This window comes from Ursus arctos, unplaced genomic scaffold (genome assembly GCF_023065955.2).
Source record: "Ursus arctos isolate Adak ecotype North America unplaced genomic scaffold, UrsArc2.0 scaffold_7, whole genome shotgun sequence".
NCBI lineage: Eukaryota > Metazoa > Chordata > Mammalia > Carnivora > Ursidae > Ursus > Ursus arctos.
The window spans coordinates 38,170,891-38,194,096 of record NW_026623089.1 but is presented as its reverse complement, the minus strand read 5'-3'; the positions used below and the strand labels follow the sequence as shown (position 1 = coordinate 38,194,096).

The window sequence follows — 23,206 nt, the reverse complement described above, 5'->3', positions numbered from 1 at the left end:
TGCTTGAAAACATTTGTGTCGTGAGAAGGCATCTTCCCACTTCATTCACGTAGGAAGATTGGTCTTGAATTCTGTGAGGCCTTCAGAAATGTACTACTTTTTGTAGTTGTATATGTTCAATGATAATCTAAAATTCTGACTATTGCCAACCTATGTGGAATAACTTGAGCTTTTAATTTTAGCTCTTTAAATATTTAAACCGTAAAAATAATGCGTTATCACTAAGGGTTTAAAAAATAGAGAAATGAAAAGTCATTTATATTGCTACATCATTAAACTGCTGTTAGCATTTTTTAAAAAGATTCATTTATTTTAGAGAGAGAGAACAAGAGTGCACAGGGGTGGGGGGAAGGGGCTGAGGCAGAGGGAGAACGAGAGAGAAACTCAGGTAGACTCCATGCTAAGCATGGAGCACAACGCATGGCTCTATTTCATGACCCTGAGATCACGACCTGAGCTGAAACCAAGAGTCAGACTCTTAACTGAGTGTGCCACCCAAGTGCCCCACTGCTTTTAGCATTTTTTTTAAAAGATTTTTTATTTATTAGACAGAGACAGCCAGCGAGAGAGGGAACACAAGCAAGGGGAGTGGGAGAGGAAGAAGCAGGCTCATAGCGGAGGAGCCTGATGTGGGGCTCGATCCCAGAACGCCGGGATCACGCCCTGAGCCGAAGGCAGACGCTTAACCGCTGTGCCACCCAGGCGCCCCTGCTTTTAGCATTTTTAATGAGTTTCCCTCCTAGGATTTTTGCTTGTGTATATTAACATATTTGTAATTACAATGTGTGTATAATTTATATCATCTGCTTTTTATCAAACCCATGTTTCTCTTGCTTCTAATGCCTACATAACATTCCTTTGATTGTACTAGCACTGACATTTAATTAGCTTTTCCACAGTTTGGGGAAATTAAGGGAACTGTGTTTTTCTTTGTGTGAATAATGTTACAATGAAAATCTTGGGGCTTGTAGATTTTTGTGTATTTTCTCAGGCTAAGCTCCCCAAAGGTAAGCTCTTCCACAGTTTCTCAGCACTATTGCTCAACATTTTTCCTGATAGGCATTCTGAGTTTATGATACTACTGGAGGATCATAAGAACATAGACTCAGCACTTACTGGTCAATGGTAGGTTTTGTCATATTTTTTGTGGAATTTTGTGAAGGGAAAAAATGGTTCTTTGAGCTGTTGCTTTTCTCGGATTATTAAAATGTTAAGTGAGGACCTGTGCTATGTTCTCTTTTGTGAAGCCCATTTTATCTCTGGGGATTTTAATGTTTTTGAAAAGCTATTTGTATTAACTTCTTATATATAAAAGGTACTGATTTTCTGTCCTATATTCTACAAATGTTTTCTAGTCTTTTTTTACCTACTTAATTTTGTTTTTAATTATAGGGTCATATCTATAAATCCTTTTCTTTTGTAACTTTTTCCCATTAATTTGAGGCTTAGGAAGTCAGCCTCCCTTTACTTCTTTAGTATATTCATTCCTAACTGCATTTTATATTATGTGGATTTTTTTAACATTTAACTTTTATATCCATCAGAATTTATTTCAGTGAATGAAATATGAGTCTTAATTGATATTCTTTTCCCTTCCAAATTCTTATCCAGTTATCCCAACATCACTTAAGAAGTAACTTGTTGCTTTCCTGTAATTTTAGGCTGCTATTTTACTCTTCTGAATAATTAATTCAGTTTCTGGACTGTCTTTTCAGTCTTCTGTATCTTGCTGTCTTAATAATAATTATTGCTTTGTTATGTCTATATTTCAAGGGGATTCATCTCTCTTTTGCTTCTTTCTCAATGTTTTTATTTGATCATCTCATTAATTCTTATGCATAATTTTAGAATCATTTTGTAAAATAGAAAAATCTGGCTTAGTCCTTGGAATTACATTATATATATGCTTTATTTGGGAAGAATACAAATTATTATTACAACAAACTATTATTATATTTTTCAAATATACTCTAAAATCACCAAATGTTTTTCATTAAAAGTTCTTAAGTAGCTTTTCTATCATTCATCTCTATTTCATGATTTTTGTTATGTTATTGTAAAGGAATGTTGGTGACATTTATTTTTTCCGAATTAATACTTTTTTTAAATTAAATTAAATACATCCGGTGGAACCCCTTTGACTAGCTCATTAGTAATGAAGTCTGGTAAGTTTTTGTGTGAAGAGCACACTGGGATACGTCGCTCTGTATTGTCAGATGCAATATTGTCTCTCCAGAAAAATGCTGTTGGTTTTGTGTGATTCATTGACAAATTCAAAAGATGGTGTGACCATCTGTTTTCTATAGCTCCTGAGGAAAGTAGAAAAGGATTGGCCCTGAGCTGGGAATGAGGAGAAGGGCATAGATAAAAGGCATGTGGTGACAGTATATATTTATGTACTTTTTTCTTATACTAGAATACATTACTGGTTTTGTACGAATGTTTTTATTTATTTTTAATATTTTTAAAGTGCTTTTTTTTAAAGATTTTTTATTTATTTGAGAGAGAAAGAATGAGAGAGAGCATTAGAGGGGGGAGGGTCAGAGGGAGAAGCAGACTCCCTGCTGAGCAGGGAGCTGGATACAGAACTCAGTCCTGGGACTCCAGGATCATGACCTGAGCCGAAGGCAGTCGCTTAACCAACTGAGCCACCCAGGTGCCCAAATGTTTATGTTTTTAACTGATTCTAGTAGTTCTTAGAAAATTCCTTTGGACTTTAGGTCTTCCATTGTACTATAAAGTTCTTTCTCTCTCTCTTTTTTTAAGTAGGCTCCATGTGCAGCGTTTTAACCGACTGAGCCACCCAGGTACCCCATAAAGTTCTCTTTTTAGGTATTATCACATTAGCAGAAAAAATCTGTATATTAAATAATAGTAGTGGTAATGTGCTTATTTTGCGTCTTGGCTTAATTAGAATGCCTCTAGGAGTTTTGCTGTTTGAGTGTAAAGTTAAATTTTGGTTGAGGTGGGTGTTTTTTGAAGTTAGGGATTCTTCATTGCTGTTTAAAAATTCTGTATTGAGGTCTCAATGTGAGACAGGAATCCATCAGAATCCTAGAGGAGACTATAGGCAGTAACCTCTTTGACATCGGCTACAGTAACTTCTTTTAAGACACGTCTCCAAAGGCAAGTGAAACAAAAGAAAAAATGAACTTGTGGGACTTCATCAAGATAAAAAGCTTCTGCACAGCAAAGGAAACAGTCAATAAAACTAAGAGGCAGCCTGCGGAATGGGAAAAGATATTCGCAAATGACATTACAGATAAAGGGCTGACATCGAAGATACATAAAGAACTTCTGAAACTTAACACTCAGAAAAACAAATAACCCAGTCAAAAAATGGGCAGAAGACATGAACAGACACTTCTCCAAAAAAGACATACAAATGGCTAACAGACACTTGAAAAAATGCTCCACATCACCAACCATCAGGAAAATACAAATCAAAACCACAATGAGATACCACCTTACACCAATTAGAATGGCAAAAATTAACAAAACAGGAAACAACAAATGTTGGAGAGGATGTGGAGAAAGGGGATCCCTCTTACACTGTTGGTGGGAATGCAAGCTGGTACAGCCACTCTGGAAGACAGTATGGGGGTTCCTGAAGATGTTAAAAGTAGAGCTACCCTATGACCCAGCAATTGCACTACTAGGGATTTACCTCAAAGACACAGATGTAGTGAAAAGAAGGGGCACGTGCACCCCAATGTTAAGAGCAACAATGTCCACAATAGCCAAACTGGAAGGAGCCAGGATGCCCTTGAACAGATGAATGGATAAAGAAGATGTGGTACACGTATACAATGGAATATTACTCAGCCATCAGAAAGGATGAATACCCAACATTTGCATCAACATGGATGGAACTGGAGGGGATTATGCCTAGTAAAGTCAAGCAGAGAAAGACAATTATCATATGGTTTCACTCATATGTGGAACATAAGCAGTAGCACAGAGGACCATAGGGGAAGGGAGGAAACTCTGAAGGGGGAGAAATCAGAGAGGGAGATGAACCATGAGAGACCATGGACCCCAGAAAACAGACTGGTGGTTTCAGAGGGGAGAGAGTAACAGAGCGATGGGTATTAAGGAGGGGACGTGTTGTGATGAGCACTGGGTGTTAAACGTAACTAATGAATCATTGAACACTACATCAAAACACTAATGATGTACTATACAGTGGTTAACTGAACATAATAAAAACATTCTGTATTGATAGTGGGTTTTATCACTTGTTTATAGCTTCTAAAGTTGTAAACTACTGATTCTGCAGGTTTTCCTTGGAAAATGAATTCTGTCCCTGCGTGTTCAGGTGTCGTGGTGTGTTGGTGATTCCCAGTGTGCAGTGTGTACGTATCTTGGGTTTTCCACAGGCATGTCAAGCTCAGTGTGCCCTTGGTGAACTTCCCTTTATCCCCCACTCCTCTGTGCATCCCGGTCTTCTGAATGCACAGCGAGAACCAAGGTATGATTTAGTCCCCTCACGAGATTATGTGAGTCCTCCTTTTCAAATGGTCTCTCTTTTCCCTCCATCCACATTCACTGTGTTAAGTCCTGCTTTGACCATTCAGTGCTGTGTATTATAGCTGGTTTCCTCTCTTCTCTTACTGGGTTTTTTGGTTTGTTTGTTTGTTTTGTTTGTTTGTTTGGTATTTGCTAGCTGCTGTACACAGGCTCCTCATTTTTTGTATGAAATGTGCTTCTGATAAAAACAGGCTTAACTTAGAGTTGTTTATTCTGAGTGCCATTCAGGATGTTATGATTCAGCACCACACAATGGATAGGAGCAGGCCGGTGTTGGAGCCTGGCACCCTGTAAGCAGGGGTGCAGGGAGGCATGCAGACCTGTGGTGACTGTCCCTCCGGGAAGCTGCAAGTGGCATCTTTGTCTTCTGGCTGCTTCTTTATTGTCTGTATTTGTCCCAAGCATCATTGTTGGAAGGGGTAGAATCTTTCGTTTATCTTGACCGTTTGGAAAGCACATAGAATAGCTTGATTGTTATGCCACGCTGATCTTTAGGATTGGGCCGGGATAGTATTGTCAGCCTTGCTTCCCCTCAGAGTCATGCTGCTAGAAGTCCTAAGTAAATGTCAGGAAGGATTTGAAGTTCTCAGTTGCGTAAATCTTGTATCAGAATGAGGTGTGGGAAGACAGAAAATAGTATTGGAAAGACAAAGCAAACAAACTGGCCTTTGTGAGGCAGTGAGGGGAATTATTACAGATGCCTGGAAAAGCAGGCTGAAAAATGTGCTGATGTTAAGAACCCTTATATTTGTGCACATGGACACAAACTTCTTTGGTCTTTACAATAGCCCTGTGAATGGAGTAAAGATTATTACCTTTCTGTTTTACAGATGAAGAAGCAGAGCCTTTGAAATTCCTCACTTTGTCCAACATCACTCAGTATTCAAGAGTCAGGGTTTGAGCTTAGATTTCTGATTGCTGATTTTGCACTCTTCCTGTTACTTTCTCAAAACCAGAAGAGTGATAGGATAGCAGTGGCTGTCTCCATGTCATCTGGATAATTACATAGGGATAGCATGAAGGAAAACAGTTTTATCTAATTTTTTTAAAAAATTCAATTAATTGACATATAATGTATTATTGGTTTCAGGGGTAGAAGTCCACTGACCATCTGACCATTCATCAGTCTTGCATAATATGCAGTGCTCATTACATCACCCAGTTTTCCCATCCCCCCAACCCTCTCCCCTCTAGCAACCCTCAGTTTGTTTCCTATGATTGAGAGTTTCTTATGGTTCTCTGATTTCGTCTTGTTTTATTTTGTCCTCTCTTCCCCTATGACCCTCTGTTTTGTTTCTTAAATTCCACATATGAGTGAGATCATATGATAATTGTCTTTCTCTGACTGACTTATTTCTCTTAGCATAATACCCTCTAGTTCCATCCACTTCAATGCAAATGGCAAGATTTCATTTTTTTGATGGCTGAGTAGTATTTCATTGTATATATATATACCACATCTTTATCAATTCATCTGTTGATGAACACCTGGGCTCTTTCCATAGTTTGGCTATTGTGGACATTGCTGCTATGAATGCTGGGGTGCAAGTGCCCCTTCAGATCACTGCATTTGTATCTTTGGGGTAAATCCCTAGTAGGGCAGTTGCTGGGTCGTAGGTAGCTCTATTTTCAACTTTTTGAGGAACCGCCATACTGTTTTCCAGAGTGGCTGTACCAGCTTGAATTCCCAACAGTGTGAGAGGGTTCCCCTTTCTCTGCATCCTCGCCAACATCTGTTGTTTCCTGACTTGTTAATTTTAGCCATTCTGACTTGTGTGAGGTGGTATCTCATTGGGTTTTGATTTGTATTTCTTTGATGGCTAGTGATGTGGAGCATTTTTTCAAGTGTCTGTTAGCCATTTGTATGTCTTTTTTGGAGAAGTGTCTGTTTATATCTTCTGCCCATTTCTTGATTGGATTATTTGTTCTTTGGGTGTTGAGTTTGATTAAGTTCTTTATAGATTTTGGATACTAGCCCTTTATCTGATAATGTCATTTGCAAGTATCTTCTCCCATTCTGTCGGCTGTCTTTTGATTTTGTCGACTGTTTCCTTTGCTGTGCAAAAGCCTTTTATCTTGATGAAGTCCCAATAGTTCATTTTTCCCTTTGCTTCCCTTGCCTTTGGAGACATGTTTAGCAAGAAGTTGCTGTGGCTGAGGTCACAGAGTTTGCTGCCTGTGTTCTCCTTTAGGATTTTGATGGATTCCTGTCTCACATTTAGATCTTTCAGCCATTTTGAATCTATTTTTGGGTATGGTGTAAGGAAACGGTCCAGTTTCATTCTTCTGCATGTGGCTGTCCAATTTTCCCACCACGATTTGTTGAAGAGACTGTCTTTTTTCCCACTGGATATTCTTTCCTGCTTTGTTGAAGATTAGGTGACCATAGAGTTGAGGATCAGTCTTATCTATCTTAATTCATAGTAATTATTTATATATTCTTTTTAAAAGCAGCTTTATTGATATATAGTTCACATTCATTACAATCCACTCATTTAATGTATATAATTCTATGGCTTTTAGTATGCTTAAGAGTTATGCAACGTGACCATAATAAATTTTAGAACATATTTATTGTTTTTTTTTTTTTTAAAGATTTTATTTATTTATTTATTTAACAGAGATAGAGACAGCCAGTGAGAGAGGGAACACAAGCAGGGGAGTGGGAGAGGAAGAAGCAGGCTCATAGCAGAGGAGCCTGATGTGGGGCTCGAACCCAGAACGCCGGGATCACACCCTGAGCCAAAGGCAAACGCCCAACCGCTGTGCCACCCAGGCGCCCCTAGAACATATTTATTACTCTAAAAAGAAACCCTTTTAGCCATCAGCCCCCATCCCTGATCCCTACCCCAGTCCTTGGCAACCAGTAATCTACATTCTGTTTTATGATTTGCCTATTCTGGACATTTCATACAAATGTTTTCATATAGTATCTGGTCCTTTCACTTTGTGTAATGCTTCAAGTTTTATCCATGTTGTAGCATGTATTCATATTTCATTTCTCTTTGTTGCTAAATAATATTTCATTATATAGATAACATGTTTTATTTATCCATTCATTAATTTATGAACATTTGTGTTATTTCCACATTTTAAGGAAGATCCAGACTGTTTTCCAAAGCAGCTGCATGTAATTCCACCAGCACTGTATAAGGGTTTCAGTTTCTCCACATCCTTGCCAACACTTACCTGTTTTTAAATATAGCCATAATTAAAGTATATCTCATGGTTGTGATTTGTATTCTCCTGTTGACTAATGATGTTGAACAACCCATTTTTCCTTTTTAAAAAGTTTTTATTGGGGCACTTCGGTGGCTCAGTCATTAAGCGGCTGCCTTCGGCTCAGGTCGTGATCCTGGAGTCCTGGGATTGAGTCCTGCATCGGGCTCCCTGCTCGGCAGGAAGCCTGCTTCTCCCTCTCCCACTCCCCCAGCTTGTGTTCCCTCTCTCTCTGTCAAATAAATAAAATCTTTTTTAAAAAAAGTTTTTATTGTAATTCCAGTTAGTTAACAAACAGTGTTATATTAGTTTCAGGTATATAATAGAGTAATTCAACACTTCCATGCATCACCCTGTGCTCATCTCCACAAGTGCACTCCTTAATCTCTGTCACCTATTTGACCCATCCTCCCAACTCCCTCTCCTATAATAATCTGTATAATTAAGAGTCTCTTGAACAATGCATTTTTCATCGGGTTATTTGTCTATTGTTGAGTTGTGACAGCCCCTTATATATTCAACGTACAAGTCCCTTATTGTAAATCATCGCAAAATGATTTTTTTGTGTTCTCTGGTTGTCGTTTCACTTTCTTGATGGTATCTGTTGAAGCACAAACGTTTTTATTTTGGTGATGTTTAGTTTGCGTATTTTTTATTTGTGTGAGATAGGAATCTAAATTCATTCTTTTGCATGTTGAAAAGACTGTTCTTTCCCCATTGAATAGTCTTGGAACCCTTGTTGAAAAACCAGTTGACCATAGCTGCGTGGGTTCGTTTCTTGACTCTAAATTCTGTTCTGTTAATCTATATCTCTATTCTTATTCCAGTTTCACACTGTCTTGTTTACTGTTCCTTTGTAGTAAGTTTTGAAATTGGAAAGTGTGAGTTCTCCAACTTTGTTCTTTTTCAAGATTGTTTTGAGTATCATGGGTCCCTCTAATTTCCATATGAATTCTAGGATCAGTTTGTCTAATTTCTGCCTAGAAGTCAGCTGGGGTTTTGATAGGGATTGCTTTATGTGTGTATCAGTTTTGGGAGAATTGCCACCTTCACAGTAGTTAAGTCTTCCGATCCATTGACATGGCATATCCATTTCCATGTTTCTATTTTTTTTGGTGTTTTTTTTTTTTAAGATTTATTTTTTAAACTAATCTCTGTGTGCAACTTGGGGCTTGAATTCATGACTGCAAGATCAAGAGTTATGTACTCCACTGACTGAGCCAGGCAGGTACCCCTGTTTCTATACTTGTAAATAGCCAGTTTGTCCATTTCTTCTAGATACAGATGTTTGTGCTGTATTTTTAGCAGTAGGGGAATTCAAGTCCTCATGCCTGGGTTGTTAGGCATGGTGCAGAGGCTTAACTATTGCTCTTTATTGCAGATGAATTGATATAAAACAGATATTTGGAAATCGTGCAAAGAAAATAGTATGAGTAATACCTGCTTTATGATTTTCACATGACCTTCACATAAAAAGTGGCGTGGTCTATTTCGCAGTTTGGTTTTTAAGATGATCATTTTTATCCTAAATATGGCATAGGAGAGGAATTGCTTCAGGCAGACTTTCAGGTCTGTTACCTGGAGATAGGGGTTCATATCAGAAGAATAGCTTAAATGGCTGTAAGGAGAGGAAGTCCTTCAAATTTCTACAAAATAATTAAAACCCTCTCTCACATTTGTGTTTTTGTGGCATAAATAGTCCTCTTCAGGCTTGTTATGGTCATGTACCAATGATGTAATAATGATTATTATACTAGAAGCACCAAAGGCAGCTATTGGTATGATATGTAGTAGGGTCTCTGGACATGGTTAGTTTGAATAAGTATTCCAAGAGGCCACATGGAGTTTGCCTTCTGTGACAGAGAATTTTGATGAATGAGTGATGAAAAAACTGCTCACCAGTAACTATTGTGATCTCCCATACAGTATAAGGCAACTAAACAGTAAGTGCCTCTTGTCTTGTGTGATGTGAATATAAATATTCAGACTGTTTATTGGGCACAGTGCTCCATCTTGTGTCAGCCTCATCAAAGGCTTAAGGTAGAGTAGGTAATGTATAGTATGTAGACACTAACATTTTATTAATTATTGATTATGATATCTAGACACTAATATCACCTACTGTATTTTCCTGTTTTATTGGTTATCAATGATCACCCACCTATTATAACACTAGACTTTTAAAAACAATATTCTTTTAGTTCATTTTCTCATAGTGTTGATCCCTTCCAATTTTTACTCCCTTCTGTCGCTTGTTGATCAGAGAATCTGTGAAGGAGATTAATTCTGTGAGTTCTGTTGCTCGTTAGTAACACTGTCAGAGGTGGGACCAACCCACAAACACCAACTTTTGGTCCAGAGCAGAGTTCGGGGAGAGGTGGAATAGTTGGCTGCCCTTCAGATGTGACCTTAGGATTGGGCCGAATAAATGGCTACTCATCAAATATGACCTCAGAGTTGTCAGGTCCTGTTGTTTATGCTCTCTGCCTATTGTCCCACCCTTCAAGACATGGTTAGTAAGTGAAAATCCCCAAATTAGAGGTTCATTCTTTGGTTTAATGCTTCCATCTTTTTAAAAAATTCAAATAGCATGAAACATTACTACATTAAACCTTATGCATAATTTGGATATATTATTGGTTTTGTATACAGAGTTTGCTAAATTGCAGTGGGGACGGTGGCGGGGGGGGCGGGTAGAAAACGTGTAATTCAATTACCAGGTACTTTGGAGGAATGTAGGAGAAAACCAGAAAAAAAGGCAGGTGTGCCTCGAATCACTGTATTTAGAAACTATTATTTTACCTAAGGGCAACCTTCTCAAGATCTCAGGAATATCCGTGGACCCTCATCTTCCCTGGAAATTTCCGTAGAACAGGGTTAGCACTACAGGCCATGGGCCAAATCTAGCCTGCCACCTGTTTTTGTAAGTAAAGTTTTATTGGAGCATAACCATTCTCATTCATTTACACACTTACTGTGGCTGCTTTCACGCTGCAACAGCAGAATTGAGTAATTTAAAAAAAAAATATGGCCCACAATACCTAAAATATTTACTCTCTGGCCCTTTATCGGAAAAGTTTGCCAGCAACTGGTCTAGAGAGTCTAGACTTTCAGAAGGTTAAGCAGAGCTCATAGATATTTTAAATTTATTTTAGACTTTTAAACCTTTAATCCTACCATTATGTGGATTCAAGGGCAGTGGTTTTACGGAAAGATCACTTCTATCAGAATGAATGTTTTTTCAAGAAAAAAAATTTAATCAGAAATATTCTTAAAATAAAGGATGACACTGCTGTTTAAAACCTAATGGCCAATGGAAAATTAATATCTGATTATCCATGTACCTGATCCACAGCCTCTTTCAGGTGTTCCCATCTTATTACATGAGAAAAATGTTAAAATTTCCCCCATAAAACATGTATCTTCTGTTGTTTTTGAAGGCTGAGTATTTATGTCAGACATTGTAACTGATTCAAATATGAATATAAGAGTATAAATATACAATGCTAATCTCACTATTGGAAATTTGAAGTGTTTTAGCTCAGTTATGTCTTGTCTTCTCCCTCTCAGTTTGAAGTCCATGGCCCAAAATGACTCTACCACTGGAGACTCTGTTCAGTAAAGAAGACAACCAGACAGGAGGCTGGGATGAGCATGCCACTGCATCAGATCTCTGCCATTCCAACCCAGGATGCCACCTCTGCTAGAGTCTACAGAAGTAAGACCAAAGAAAAGGAGAGGGAAGAGCAGGTATTAGAGAATACTTTGTTTAGTTTCTTTATTTCTGTTGTTTTCATTATATATGGTCTAGAATGATAAGCTCTTATGATCAGGGCTTTCTCCAGTAATATACTAAAATGCATATGGTGTAAATAGTTGGGCTCAGAAATTTTCTATATAGGTTTCTAGGTATCAACTTACTCTGCTGTGGTTATACATGACTTATTTATCTTCATTATCTAAAATGGTATGATTATTTCTGATAAATCTCTGAGAAAAAATTCTTTGAATTCTCAGAACATGATGCAAAGAATAAATTAATTTGAACCAAGATTTTATAAATACCTCCTACATACTAATCCCTGTTTGCTGTAAGGGTGTCATAATTAACAGCACAGAGCCTATCTGCCCTCATATGGCTCTTGATCTGGCCTGACGATGAAAACACATTAGAGTCTAATAACAAGGTTAGTGATGGAGGAATGCAGGACCACCGAATTCCAGCCCAAGGGGTCAGGGATGACTTCCTGGAGAAAATAACATTTACACAGAGAACCCGAAGGGTGACCTGGAGTTAGCTAAAGAGAAGTAGAGTATCCCAGTTGGGAGAAATATTATATGCTGAAAGCCCAAAGGCTAAAGCAAGGTGAGTTTGGAGAAATTAAAATAGAATAACTGGATCATAAAGGGTAGTGGTAAGATGGCAAGATGGGAGGTTGGAAAAGTTATAGGAGTTGCCATAAGGAATTTGGGTTTATCTTTGCAGAAGAATGAGTGATCAGATTTGTGTTCTTAAAACTTTTCACTCAGACTGTAGTTTGGAGAGTGAATTGAATGAGTGGTAGAGAGACTAGTTAGAGGATTATGTAATAGCCTACTTAGGCCAAGTTTGGCAAACTTTTTCTGTTAAGAGCCAGATGACAAATGTTTTAGACTTGGTGGGCCAGTCACATCTCCTCAGTTCTACCATTGTAGCATGAAAATAGCCAAAGACAGTATATAGATGAATGGTCATGACTATATGCCAATAAACCTTTACTTGCAAAAACACAGGTGACAGGCCAGATTTGGCCTGTAGGCTGTAGGTTGCCAATCCCTGGTCTAAGGAGAAGGTGATGGTGACTTTGTCTAGGATAGGGTGGTGGGAATAGAGAGATATTAGTTTATTAATCCACTGGGCTTAATAATTGCATGTAGGGTGAGGTAGGGAGGAATCAGGGATGACTCCTACTTTCTCCTTGCCTTTACTATGTGCTGTGTAGACATGTGCTCATTAGTTCTCACTGCATTCCTATTTTGTAGTAAATCTTTGCTGAAGACTCTAAAGAATCCTTGTTAAATAAAAAAGTAATGTCTTGTTTGAAGTTGAGTCATTATAGTTGATGGGGCACCACTCTTTGCCTTATTACATAAATAATGAAAAACCCCCCAAATTTATCATATATAGCTCTTGAAGTACATGGACTATGAAAAATGAAAAGGTGCCATATAATTTAAAAGAGGTCTCTGTATTCTTAGTTTGTGTTTTCCTTTTTTCAGTTGTTTATGTCGTCAGTCTGCACCCTTTCTGTTTTGCTGAGCTCTTAGGAGGAGTGTGGTTGGCATTGGTTGAAAGGCTGACCAGGGATGGTGGTGGTGTCGATGGATTTTAAACCTACCATTTTCAGTATTTCAGTTTTTCCTCAATTTGCTGGAGATGGGAGAATTCCCCATCTTTCCCATATTCTGTCAGTTTTCATTTGCGTTAATAGTCTTCATTTAAGATTCATTTAAATTAATGGGCTTTTCTTGTAACCCTTTAGTCCAAATGGATTTTTAAATACGACTACATAGAACAGTTTTTAGTCTAGGGTGCTTGCCTATACCAAATTGAGGTTGCTCGGTCCCTATTCAGTGCAGTGTCAAATTTGGACACCAGATGGCAGGAATTTCTTGATTATCTATCTATCTTTCTTTTTTTTTTTTTTTTAAAGTTTTTATTTATTTATGTGACAGAGAGACAGCCAGCGAGAGAGGGAACATAGCAGGCGAGTGAGAGAGGAAGAAGCAGGCTCCCAGCGGAGGAGCCCGTTGTGGGACTCGATCCCGGAATGCCGGGATCACACCCTGAGCCGAAGGCAGACGCTTTAACGACTGCGCTACCCAGGCGCCCCATCTATCTATCTTTCTGTCTCTCTATCTGAGGAAGCTGTACTTGTTTGGAATAGAAGTCGTCCAACATTTTAGGCCAGGAAGAGAGATTCTTTTGGACATAAAACCCTATTGCAGGTTTGTTTTAGTGGATATTCAGTAAATACTTACTGAACTGATCTAATGGATGGGGCTGTTAAGGTTTAAATAAGTAGCATTAATGACTATATTCATGGAATTGGGATTTTAATTGGTATTGGGAAGAGGCACTCTTCTGTCCCACATTAGCATGGGGAATAGTTTCAACTTCTGGGAATCAAGGTGCAGGTGGTGGAGTTGCAGCCCAGACGGGAGCTTGAGGGGCCCCGTAACAGTTGTGGCAGCAGCTGGCACGTTGCTGAAAGTGATTTTTTGTGGTGTCTGGGTTCTGAAATGTGGTATCAGAATTGATTTGGAAGGCACGTTTCTGTCCATTGGCGTCTGTTTTCCTTTATCCAGTTTCCCTGGCACAGTGAGTTCACAACAGAATTCTTTGGTATGATTTCTGATCTTCTGTGTTTGGGAAGGGTGGGGGGAGGAGGGAAAGAGAAGCCCTGCAGAAAGAGGCACTCCTTCCTTCCTGCTCATCACCCACTGTTCTCAGAGCTGCAAAGGTTGAACTTTGTCTCACAGTCTCTGGGATAACATGAGATGGTTCATTACATCAATAACAATTTTATTGCTTCTGAATCTTGTGAGAAGAGAGGGGCCTTGCAGTTTACCCCAGAATCAAATAATCTAACCTTAACATTGACAGTTTTACCTGTTTTTATCAGATGCATGATTCTGTGGCATCCATTGCATGAGCCCATATCTATGCAGTTCTAAGAAGACTTAGTGACTTTTATAGAGTAGTCCGTGCAGTTGATGAATGAATGAGTGAATGTAGTTTTAATGGTATGGGAACCACCATGGAGTTAAGAGGAATGTTTTATAATAAAAAGATTTCTGCTGCTGTTGCTTATGAACTGGGTAGATGTTTCTTGAGTTGCTTTTTTTTTCTTAGCGTTTTGTAAGTATTGATCCATTGCCTTCCAGCCTCCGGTGTGCATTTAGAAACCTGATATGGAGGTTGTTTGCGTTCCTTCTCTAAGGAATGTATTCTTCATAGTTTTTGGGAAGAATATTTTTTTTCTTATAGTTTAGAGAGTTATTGATTAATTTCTTATCTAGACTTAATCTGTCTTGTGGTTTGATAGGTCCCTTTACATTTTTCAAGATTATTTTTTGTTATGTTTCATTTCATTTTTAAACAGCTTTATTAAAGTCTAATTGACATACAGTAAACAATACTTAAAGTATACAGTATCTTCTCAAGCAGGATTGTGAACATATCCATCACTTGCAAAAGTTTCCTCCTACTCCTTCCTCAAGCAGTCACTGATCTGCTTTCTTTCACCGTAGATTAGTCTGCATTTTCTAGGGTTTTATATAGGTGGAATTATAAGTTACGTACTTTTTAAAAATCTAGCTTTTTTCAAAGATTAATTATTTTGAGATTCATCCAAGTTGTGTGTATCAATAGTTACGTCCTTTTCTTTCTTTCTTTAAATTTTTAAAAATTCAATTTAATTAATATATAGCATATTATTAGTTTCAGAGGTAATTTAGTGATTCATCAGTTACATATAGCACCCAGTGCTCATTACATCAAGTGCCCTCCCTAATGCCCATCACCCAGTTACCCCATCCCCTCACCCATCGCCCTTCTAGCAACCCTCAGTTTGTTTCCTGTAGTTAAGGAGTCTCTTATGGTTTGTCTCCCTCTCTGTTTCATCTTATTTTTCCTTCCCTTCCCCTTTGTTCATCTGTTTCTTAAATTCCACACTTGAGTGAAATCATATATTTGTCTTTCTCTGATTTATTTCGCTTAGTATAATATCCTCTAGTTCCATCCATGTCATTGCAAATGGCAAGATTTCATTCTTTTGATGGTTGAGTAATATTCCATTGTGTGTGTGTGTGTGTGTGTGTGTGTGTGTGTGTACTAAGTTGTGTCCTTCTCTTGCTGAGTAGTATTCACTGTATGGATTTACCACAATTTGTTTATTCATTCTCCTGTTGATGGACATTTGGATTGTTTCCAGTTTTTGGTTGTTATGAATAAGGCTGCTCTTAACATTCATACAAGCCCTTGTATGGACATATATTTCCTTTCCCTTGGGTATATACCTAGGAGTGGAAACATATGGTAGATGTATGTTTAACTTTTTAAGATACTGCCAAACTGTTTTCCAAAATGAGTGTACCATTTTACAACTCCTACCAGAAGGAGGGAGTTCCAGTTCTTCTATATCTCTGCCTACACTTATGGTCTGTCTTTTTAATTTTAGCATCTAATAGGTGTATTATACTAGCATCTCATTGTAGTTTTAATTTGCATTTCCCTCATGAGTAATGATGTTGAGCATCTTTTCATGTGCTTATTTACCATCCTTACTTCTCTTTTGTCGAAGAGCCTCTTGAAGTCTTTCGTCCGCTTAAAAAATGGGTGGCCTTTTTTCTTATTTGTCAGATTTTGAGCATTCTGTATGTATTCTAGATACAAGTCCTTTATCAGATATATGCTTTACAAATGTTTTATCCCAGTGTCTGGATTGTCTTTTCATGTTCCTGCCAGTGTCTTTTGAAGACTAAAGTTTGGTTTTAACTTTTTAAATTTTAGTGAAGTCAAATTTATCCTTTTTTCCCTTGTATTTATTGTACTTTTGGTGTTCTATTAAGAAAGCTTTACTTAACCCTTAGGTGCAAATAGTATCTTAGTACTTTTATAGTTTTGGTTTTACACATATGTCCGTGATCTATTTTGAATTATTTTTGTATCTTATTTGAAGAGTATATCCAATATAATTTTTTTGGTATATATCCAGTTGTTCCAGGAACATTTGTTAAATAGATTGGACTGTTTTTTTCTCCATTGCATTACCTTAAATCATTTGCCCATGTATGTGTGTGCTTATTTCTGAACTCTTTTCTGTTTAATTGATCTATTTATTATCTTTGCACCAATACCACACTGTCATAAACACTCCAGCTTAATAATAAGTCTTGAAAATCAGATAGTGTTCTTTTTCAAATGTGTTTTGCCTATTTTAGTGTTTTTGCACTTCCATATGAATTTAAGAATCAGATCGTCAGTTTCTACACAAAAGTCTGCTGGGATTTTTATTGGGATTATTGAATTTGTAGTTCAATTTGAGGGAGAACTGACATTTAACAATATTGAGTCTTGGCCCATGAACAAGGTACGTCTCCTCTTTAAGTCTTATCTAATTTCTCTCATCAGTGTTTTGCAGATTTCAGCATGTTGATCAGTCTTACACACCTTTTTGTCAGATTTATCCCTATTTACTTTGTATTTTTGCTGCTATTGTAAATGGTACTATTTTTTAAAATTTTAATTTCCCATTGCTCATTGTTAGTACATAAAAATAAAATTAATGTTTGTGTATTGATCTTATATCTTGTATCTTGTTTGCAGTTTTGGCAAACTCACTTATGAGTTTAGTAGCTCAATTCCATTAAATTTTCTATATAGGCAATTGTGTTATCTGTGAATAGTGTTTTATGCTGCCCTTTTTTATATAGATGCCTCCCTCCTTCTTTTTTGTCCTAGTGAACATCTCTAGTCCTTGTGTTGTTCCTGATCTTAGGGGGAAAGCATTTATTCTTTCAACATTAAGTATGATGTTAGCTGTATGTTTTTTGTAGCTACCCTGTATCAGGTTGAAGTTCTCTTACATTCCTTTTTTTCTTTTTTTTTCTTTTTATTATGATATATGGTAGTCACCGTACAGTACATCGTTACTTTTTGATGTAGTGTTCCATGATTCATTGTTTGCATGTAACACCCAGTGCTCCATGTAATTCGTGTCCTCCGTAATTCCCTTCACTGGGCTAGCCCACCCCTCCAACCCCCCCCCCCCCCAAACCCTCAGTTTGTTTCCTGGAGTCCATAGTCTCTCATAGTTCATTTCCCCTTCCATTTGTAGTTTGCTGAGAGTTTTGGTCAGGAATGGATAATGGGTTTTGTCAAATGCTTTTTCTGTGTCTTATCAAAGATAAAGCTGTATTCTAGTTAAAGCAGGAAGGGCAGATTTTATTCAGTAATAACTATTGTAGTGGGGAGGAGAGTCCAGTGTGAACTGAACTCAGCTTCTTTTTGTGTGGAGGTGACTAGGATATTTTAAAAGGAGAATGAGGGAGTGGAGAGGAGGAACAAATGGGAAATGAGTGGGGGCTTGAGCAGAGTCAGGGATGTAGAAATTTACAAAAAGTTGGAAAGGAGTGATTAAACCATCTGGGTTTGCTACCTGGTGCTTACTCAAGCTAGGCTTGTACTCTCCTACAGAGATTGGGAAATAGGGGCCCTATCCTCAGGTGTTGGCTAGAACAAACAGTAAATGCTTTTGGCAACCTTGAGTTTTTCCAGGCAGGAACTTAAGAGGGGTATAATCATCATTCTAGGGACACAACCATGAGAAGTTAGAAACTATGCTAGTTAGTGTTAGTGTCTCTTGGTGCAGGGGTTTGGATGGAGTCATAAGTACCAGAGTTCTTGCAGTTCTGTCTACTGAGGTGATTGTATGGTTTTTATTTTTTTATTTTGTATATTCGTCAAGGATCTTCAGAGAGACAAGGATCTTCAGAGAGACAGAGAGACAGAGACCAATAAGATATCTTTATCTGTAGATATATAGACATAGATATGAGATTTATTATAGGAATTGGCTCATATGATTATGGAGGCTGAGAAATCCTACCACCTGCTATCCGTAAACTGGAGAACCAGGAAGTTTGATGGTGTAATTTAGTCCAAATCCAAAGGCCTCAGAACCAGGAAAGCAAATGTTGTAAGTTTCAGTTTATTTCTAAAGGCTGGAGTCTGAAGGCCTAAGAACCAGGAGTGCTGATATCCAAGGGCAGTATAGGTGAATGTGCTAGCTCAAGCAAACAGAGCACATCCACCCTTCCTCTGCCATTTTGTTTTATTCAGGCCCTCAGTGGATTTGGGTAATGCCCACCTGCTTTGGGGGGCATTCAAATGCTAATATCTCTGGAACCTCTCTCATAGATGTACCCAGAAATAATGTTTTACCAGCTATCTGTGTATCCTTTAGCCGAGTCAAGTTGACACATAAAAGTAACCATCACAGTTTGTTAATACGGCAAAGTACACTGGTTGTTGTTTGTTTTTATTTTTTTTGAATGTTAAACCAACTCTGCATTTCTGGTATAAACCACACTTGGTTGTACCATATTAACTTTTTTATATATGGTTGGATTTGAATTTCTAGAATTCTTGTCTAGACTTTTTGCACCTGTGTTCAAAGGGAGTTGTTTCTTCCTCTTGAGTATTTTAGAAGAGTTTAAATAGAATTGGCATTACTATTTCTAACTTAAGGTTTGGTAGAATTAACCAGTGAAGCCGTCTGGGTCTGGAAAATTTTTTTTTAAAGATTTATTTATTTATTTTGGAGAGAGCTCATGTGTGTAAGGGGCAGAAAGGGGCAGAGGGAGAGGGAGAGAATCTCATGCAGACTCCTTGTTGCATGCAGAGCCCAACATGGGGCTTGATCTCACGACCCTGAGATCATGACCTGAGCTGAAATCGAGAGTCAGACACTCAGCTGACTGAGTCACCCAGGTGCCCCTGGACATTTTTTGTGAGCACGTTTTAAAATAAAGTCTTAGTATTTTTAATATAAGGTTATTTAGGTTATCTGTTTCTTTTCTAATGTGCTTTGATAATTTGTGTCTTTTATGGAATTGGTCAGTCTCGTTGAATTTATTGGCATAAAATTGTTTATAATGTTCCCTTATTGTCTTAGTCCATTCTGGGCTGTTATAACAAAATACCTCAGACTTGATGGTTTATAAACAATAGAAATTCATTTCTCATAGTTCTGTAGTCCCAGATCAAAGTGCCAGCATGATCCCGGCTGAGGGCCTTCTTCCAGGTTGCAGGTATCTCGTTATAGCCTCACGTGGCAGAAGATGTGGGGGGATATCTCTGAGGCCTCCTTAAGGACATTATTCCATTCATGAGAGCTCTGCTCTCTTCACCTAATCACATGCAAAGTCCACCCTTCCTAATACAATCACATGGGCATTAGGATTTCAACATATGAATATGAATTTTGGGAGAGACACAGACATTCAGCTTATAGCACTGATTATCCTTTTTTCTTGATCATCTGGTCACGGGTTTATCAATTTAATTGATCTCAAAGAATTCTTTCAGTTTCATAGATTTTCTTTGTTGTCATTTGTTTTCAATTTTTTTGGGTTTTGCTTTGATATTCATCATTTCCTTTCCTCTGTTTCCTTTGAGTTTAATTGGCTCTTCTTTTTCTAACTTCTTAAGGCAGAAGCCAAGGTTATTTATTTGAGACTTTTATCTTCTTTTTTTTTTGATTGAAATAATCTTATTTTTTATTTTTTTAAATATGTTCAGTTAGCCACTGTATAGTACATCATTAGTTTTTGATGTAGTGTTCAGTGATTCATTAGAGACCTTTCTTATTTTCCAATGTAGGTATTTAGAGATTATAAATTTCTCAATTTCTGCTTTTGTGGCATCTGGCAAATTTTGCTTTTGAGTTTCATTTTTATTCAGTTCAAAATACTTTTTTTTTAATAATATTTTTTATTATATTATGTTAGTCACCATACAGTACATCCCTAGTTTTTGATGTAAAGTCAAAATACTTTCTAATTTCCCTTTGATTTCTTCTTTGATCCATGGGTGTATGTTATTTAATTTTCAAAATTTCTGGACTTTCCAGAGATCTTGCTCTTATTTATTTCTAATTTGATTCCATTTTGGTCTGTAAACATATTTTGTATAAGTTAAATCCTTTAAAATTTATCGAGGCTTGTTCCATGGCACAGAACTGGTCTCTTTTCATAAAAGTGCAGTGTACACTTTAGAAGAATGTGTATTTCTCCATTGTTGGATGGTGTGTTCTATGAATGTCAGTTAGGTCAAGTTGATTGGTAGTGTTTTCCAAGTCTACTATATCCTCGAATCTGGTTGTTCTTTTAGTTGAAAGAGTGGTAGTGAAATTGCTGACTATAATTCTGGATTTGTGTTCTTTTTCCTAATTTTGCTACATGTATTTGATGCTCTGTTATTAGGTGCATAAACACTTAGGATTGTTTGGCCTTCGATAAAATAAGCCCTTATTATTATGAAATGATTATCTTTATCATGACGATAATATGTTTTGCTCTGAAATCTACGTTGTGAATGATATAGGCGCTGCAGCTTTCTTCTGATAAGTGTTAGTATAGCATCATGTTTTCTGTCTTCATGCTTTTAACTCATTTGTGTCTTTATATTTAAGGTGCTCGTATATAAGCAGCATGTGGTTGGGTCTTTTTTATCTAGTCTGACAATCTCTGCTCTTTATTTAGATATTTGGACCATTTCTATCCAAAGACATTATTGATACAGTTGGGTTAAGTCTTCCTATTTGTTTTCTCTTTGTCTCATCTGCCTTTGTTCCCCTTCTCATCCCTTTTGGCCTTTTAAAATTCTTTGTTGGCTTATAAGCTATAACTCTTTATTTTAATGGTTTTTTAATTTAACTTTTTTCCAGGGTTTATAATAGTATACATTTTTAACTTGTCACAGTCTACCTTCAAGTGATATTATATTACTTCAAGTATACTATATAAACCTTACAATAGTATACTTTCGTTTCTTTCCCCCTGGCTTTTATGGTATTGTTATCCTACGTTTTTCTTATATATATGTTATAAATCCCAGGGTTATACTATCATCATTTAAAAACATTTTTAAAGAGATTAAAATAATAAAAATATCTATTTACTCTTATACATACCATTTTTGTCATTCATTGTCTGTTTGTGAAGGACTTTGACATTTCTTATAATGTGGGTTGGCTGGTAATGAACTTTTCAGCTTTCTTTTTCTTCTTTATCTTTTTAAGATTTCCTCATTTCTTTTTAAGATTATTTATTTATTTATTTAAGAGAGAGACAGAGGTGGGGAGGGGTAGAGGGAGAGAATCTTCAAGCAGACTCCCAGCTGAGTGTGAAGCCTGATGAGGGGCTTGATCTTCTGACCCATGAGATTGTGGCCTGAGCTGAAAACCAAGAGGTGGACACTCAACCGACTGAACTACCCAGGCACCCCTTGTTTTCTTCATTTCCTGGGTCTGGGGTTTGTTGAACTTTGTGGATTTGTGAGTTTATGGTTTCCATTGAATTTGGAGTAATTTTCAAATATTCTTCTGCTCCCTCCCTTTGGGGACTCCATTTCAGACATTAACTCTTGGAAGTTGTCCAGTGTTATGCTTTATTTACATTTTTAAAAATTGTATGTTTTCTTTCTGTGTTTTATTTTGGATCATTCTAATTGCTGTGTTTGAGTTTATTAATCTTTTGTTTTTCCACGTCTAGTCCGCTGTTAATCTTTTTAGTGTATTTTTCATCTCAGGCTTGGTATAGTTATTATCTCTAGAAGTTCAGTTCGGATCCTTTCTTTATATCTTCCATGTCTCTGTTCAACTTTTTGATCATAAGATCCAAATTAAACTTTAAAAAATTTATTTAAAAAAACTGACTTAAGATACCAAGTGGTGGATATCTTTGTAAACTTTTTTCCTTCTCCAATTTCAGCATCTGGAATTTGTAGTATCTGGAATACATTTCCACTTGATTAACTTAGAGTTTTCTGTATTTCTCTGCCAGTTCTCTTTTCTTTTTCACACCAATAATTTTACCATTTTAAAGAATCCATGTTTTTCTCATTCTTTTGTCTCCTTTCCCCATTATTTGATGTTTTCCTATCCTCAGTCCTATTTTATTTTATTTTTAAAAGATTTTATTTATTTATTTGTCAGAGAGAGCGAGAGGACAAGCAGGGTGAGTGGCAGGCAGAGGGAGAAACAGGCTCCTCGCTGAGCAGGGAGTCCCATTCGGGACTCGATCCCAGGACCCTGGGATGATGACCTGAGCAGAAAGCACTGAGCCACCCATGCATCCCACTCAGGCCTATTTTAAAATATCCTTCTTTCTGTGCATTTAAGTAGGATTTTTAACATGTATTTTTGAAAGTCTAAAAGACAAATTTTGTATTTGGCCATCAAATCAATGTTTAGAAATTTGACAGTATTTGTAAATTATTTTCCAAAACTATGTCCATTTTACTGAAAGGGTGCGCTATAAGCAACAGCATTATTTCCAGTTAGTTTAAGGAGAGGGATTTAATATAGGGAAGTAGTAGATGCTACAAAGTAATTGAAGGGCTGGAGGAGCAGGCTGGGTTTCCAGGAACAGCTAATCCCAGCACTCTAAGATTGCTCTGCTGGGATCAGCTGACAAATCAGAAAGTTGCTGTTGCCACTTCTGGTGAAAAAAATCACTATCTTTACCATAGTTGGAAAAGCTGCCACACTGCTACAGACTTGGCTGAAGTAGGAAGAAGCTTCTGGCTCTAGAACCACTCACTTTTGCCGTTATCTGGTCTGGCAAAATGGATGCTCTGCCATCTGCTTTTCTCCCCCATGTATCATCTCCAAATCAAAATGAGTGTGAG

The 23,206-nt window shown here is 37.3% G+C and overlaps 1 protein-coding gene across 6 annotated transcripts in view; it reads left to right on the top strand.

The window, feature by feature from the left end:
- Window positions 1-23,206, top strand: part of MARCHF8 (membrane associated ring-CH-type finger 8) — a 131,231-nt gene that overhangs the window by 49,224 nt on the left and 58,801 nt on the right. For all 6 annotated transcript variants that reach the window (XM_057308465.1, XM_057308463.1, XM_026481569.4 and 3 more), the window contains exon 2: window positions 11,320-11,499. In XM_057308465.1, coding sequence (XP_057164448.1) covers window positions 11,398-11,499 — 102 coding nt within the window. In that variant the 5' untranslated portion in view covers window positions 11,320-11,397. The remainder of the gene's footprint in view (window positions 1-11,319; window positions 11,500-23,206) is intronic.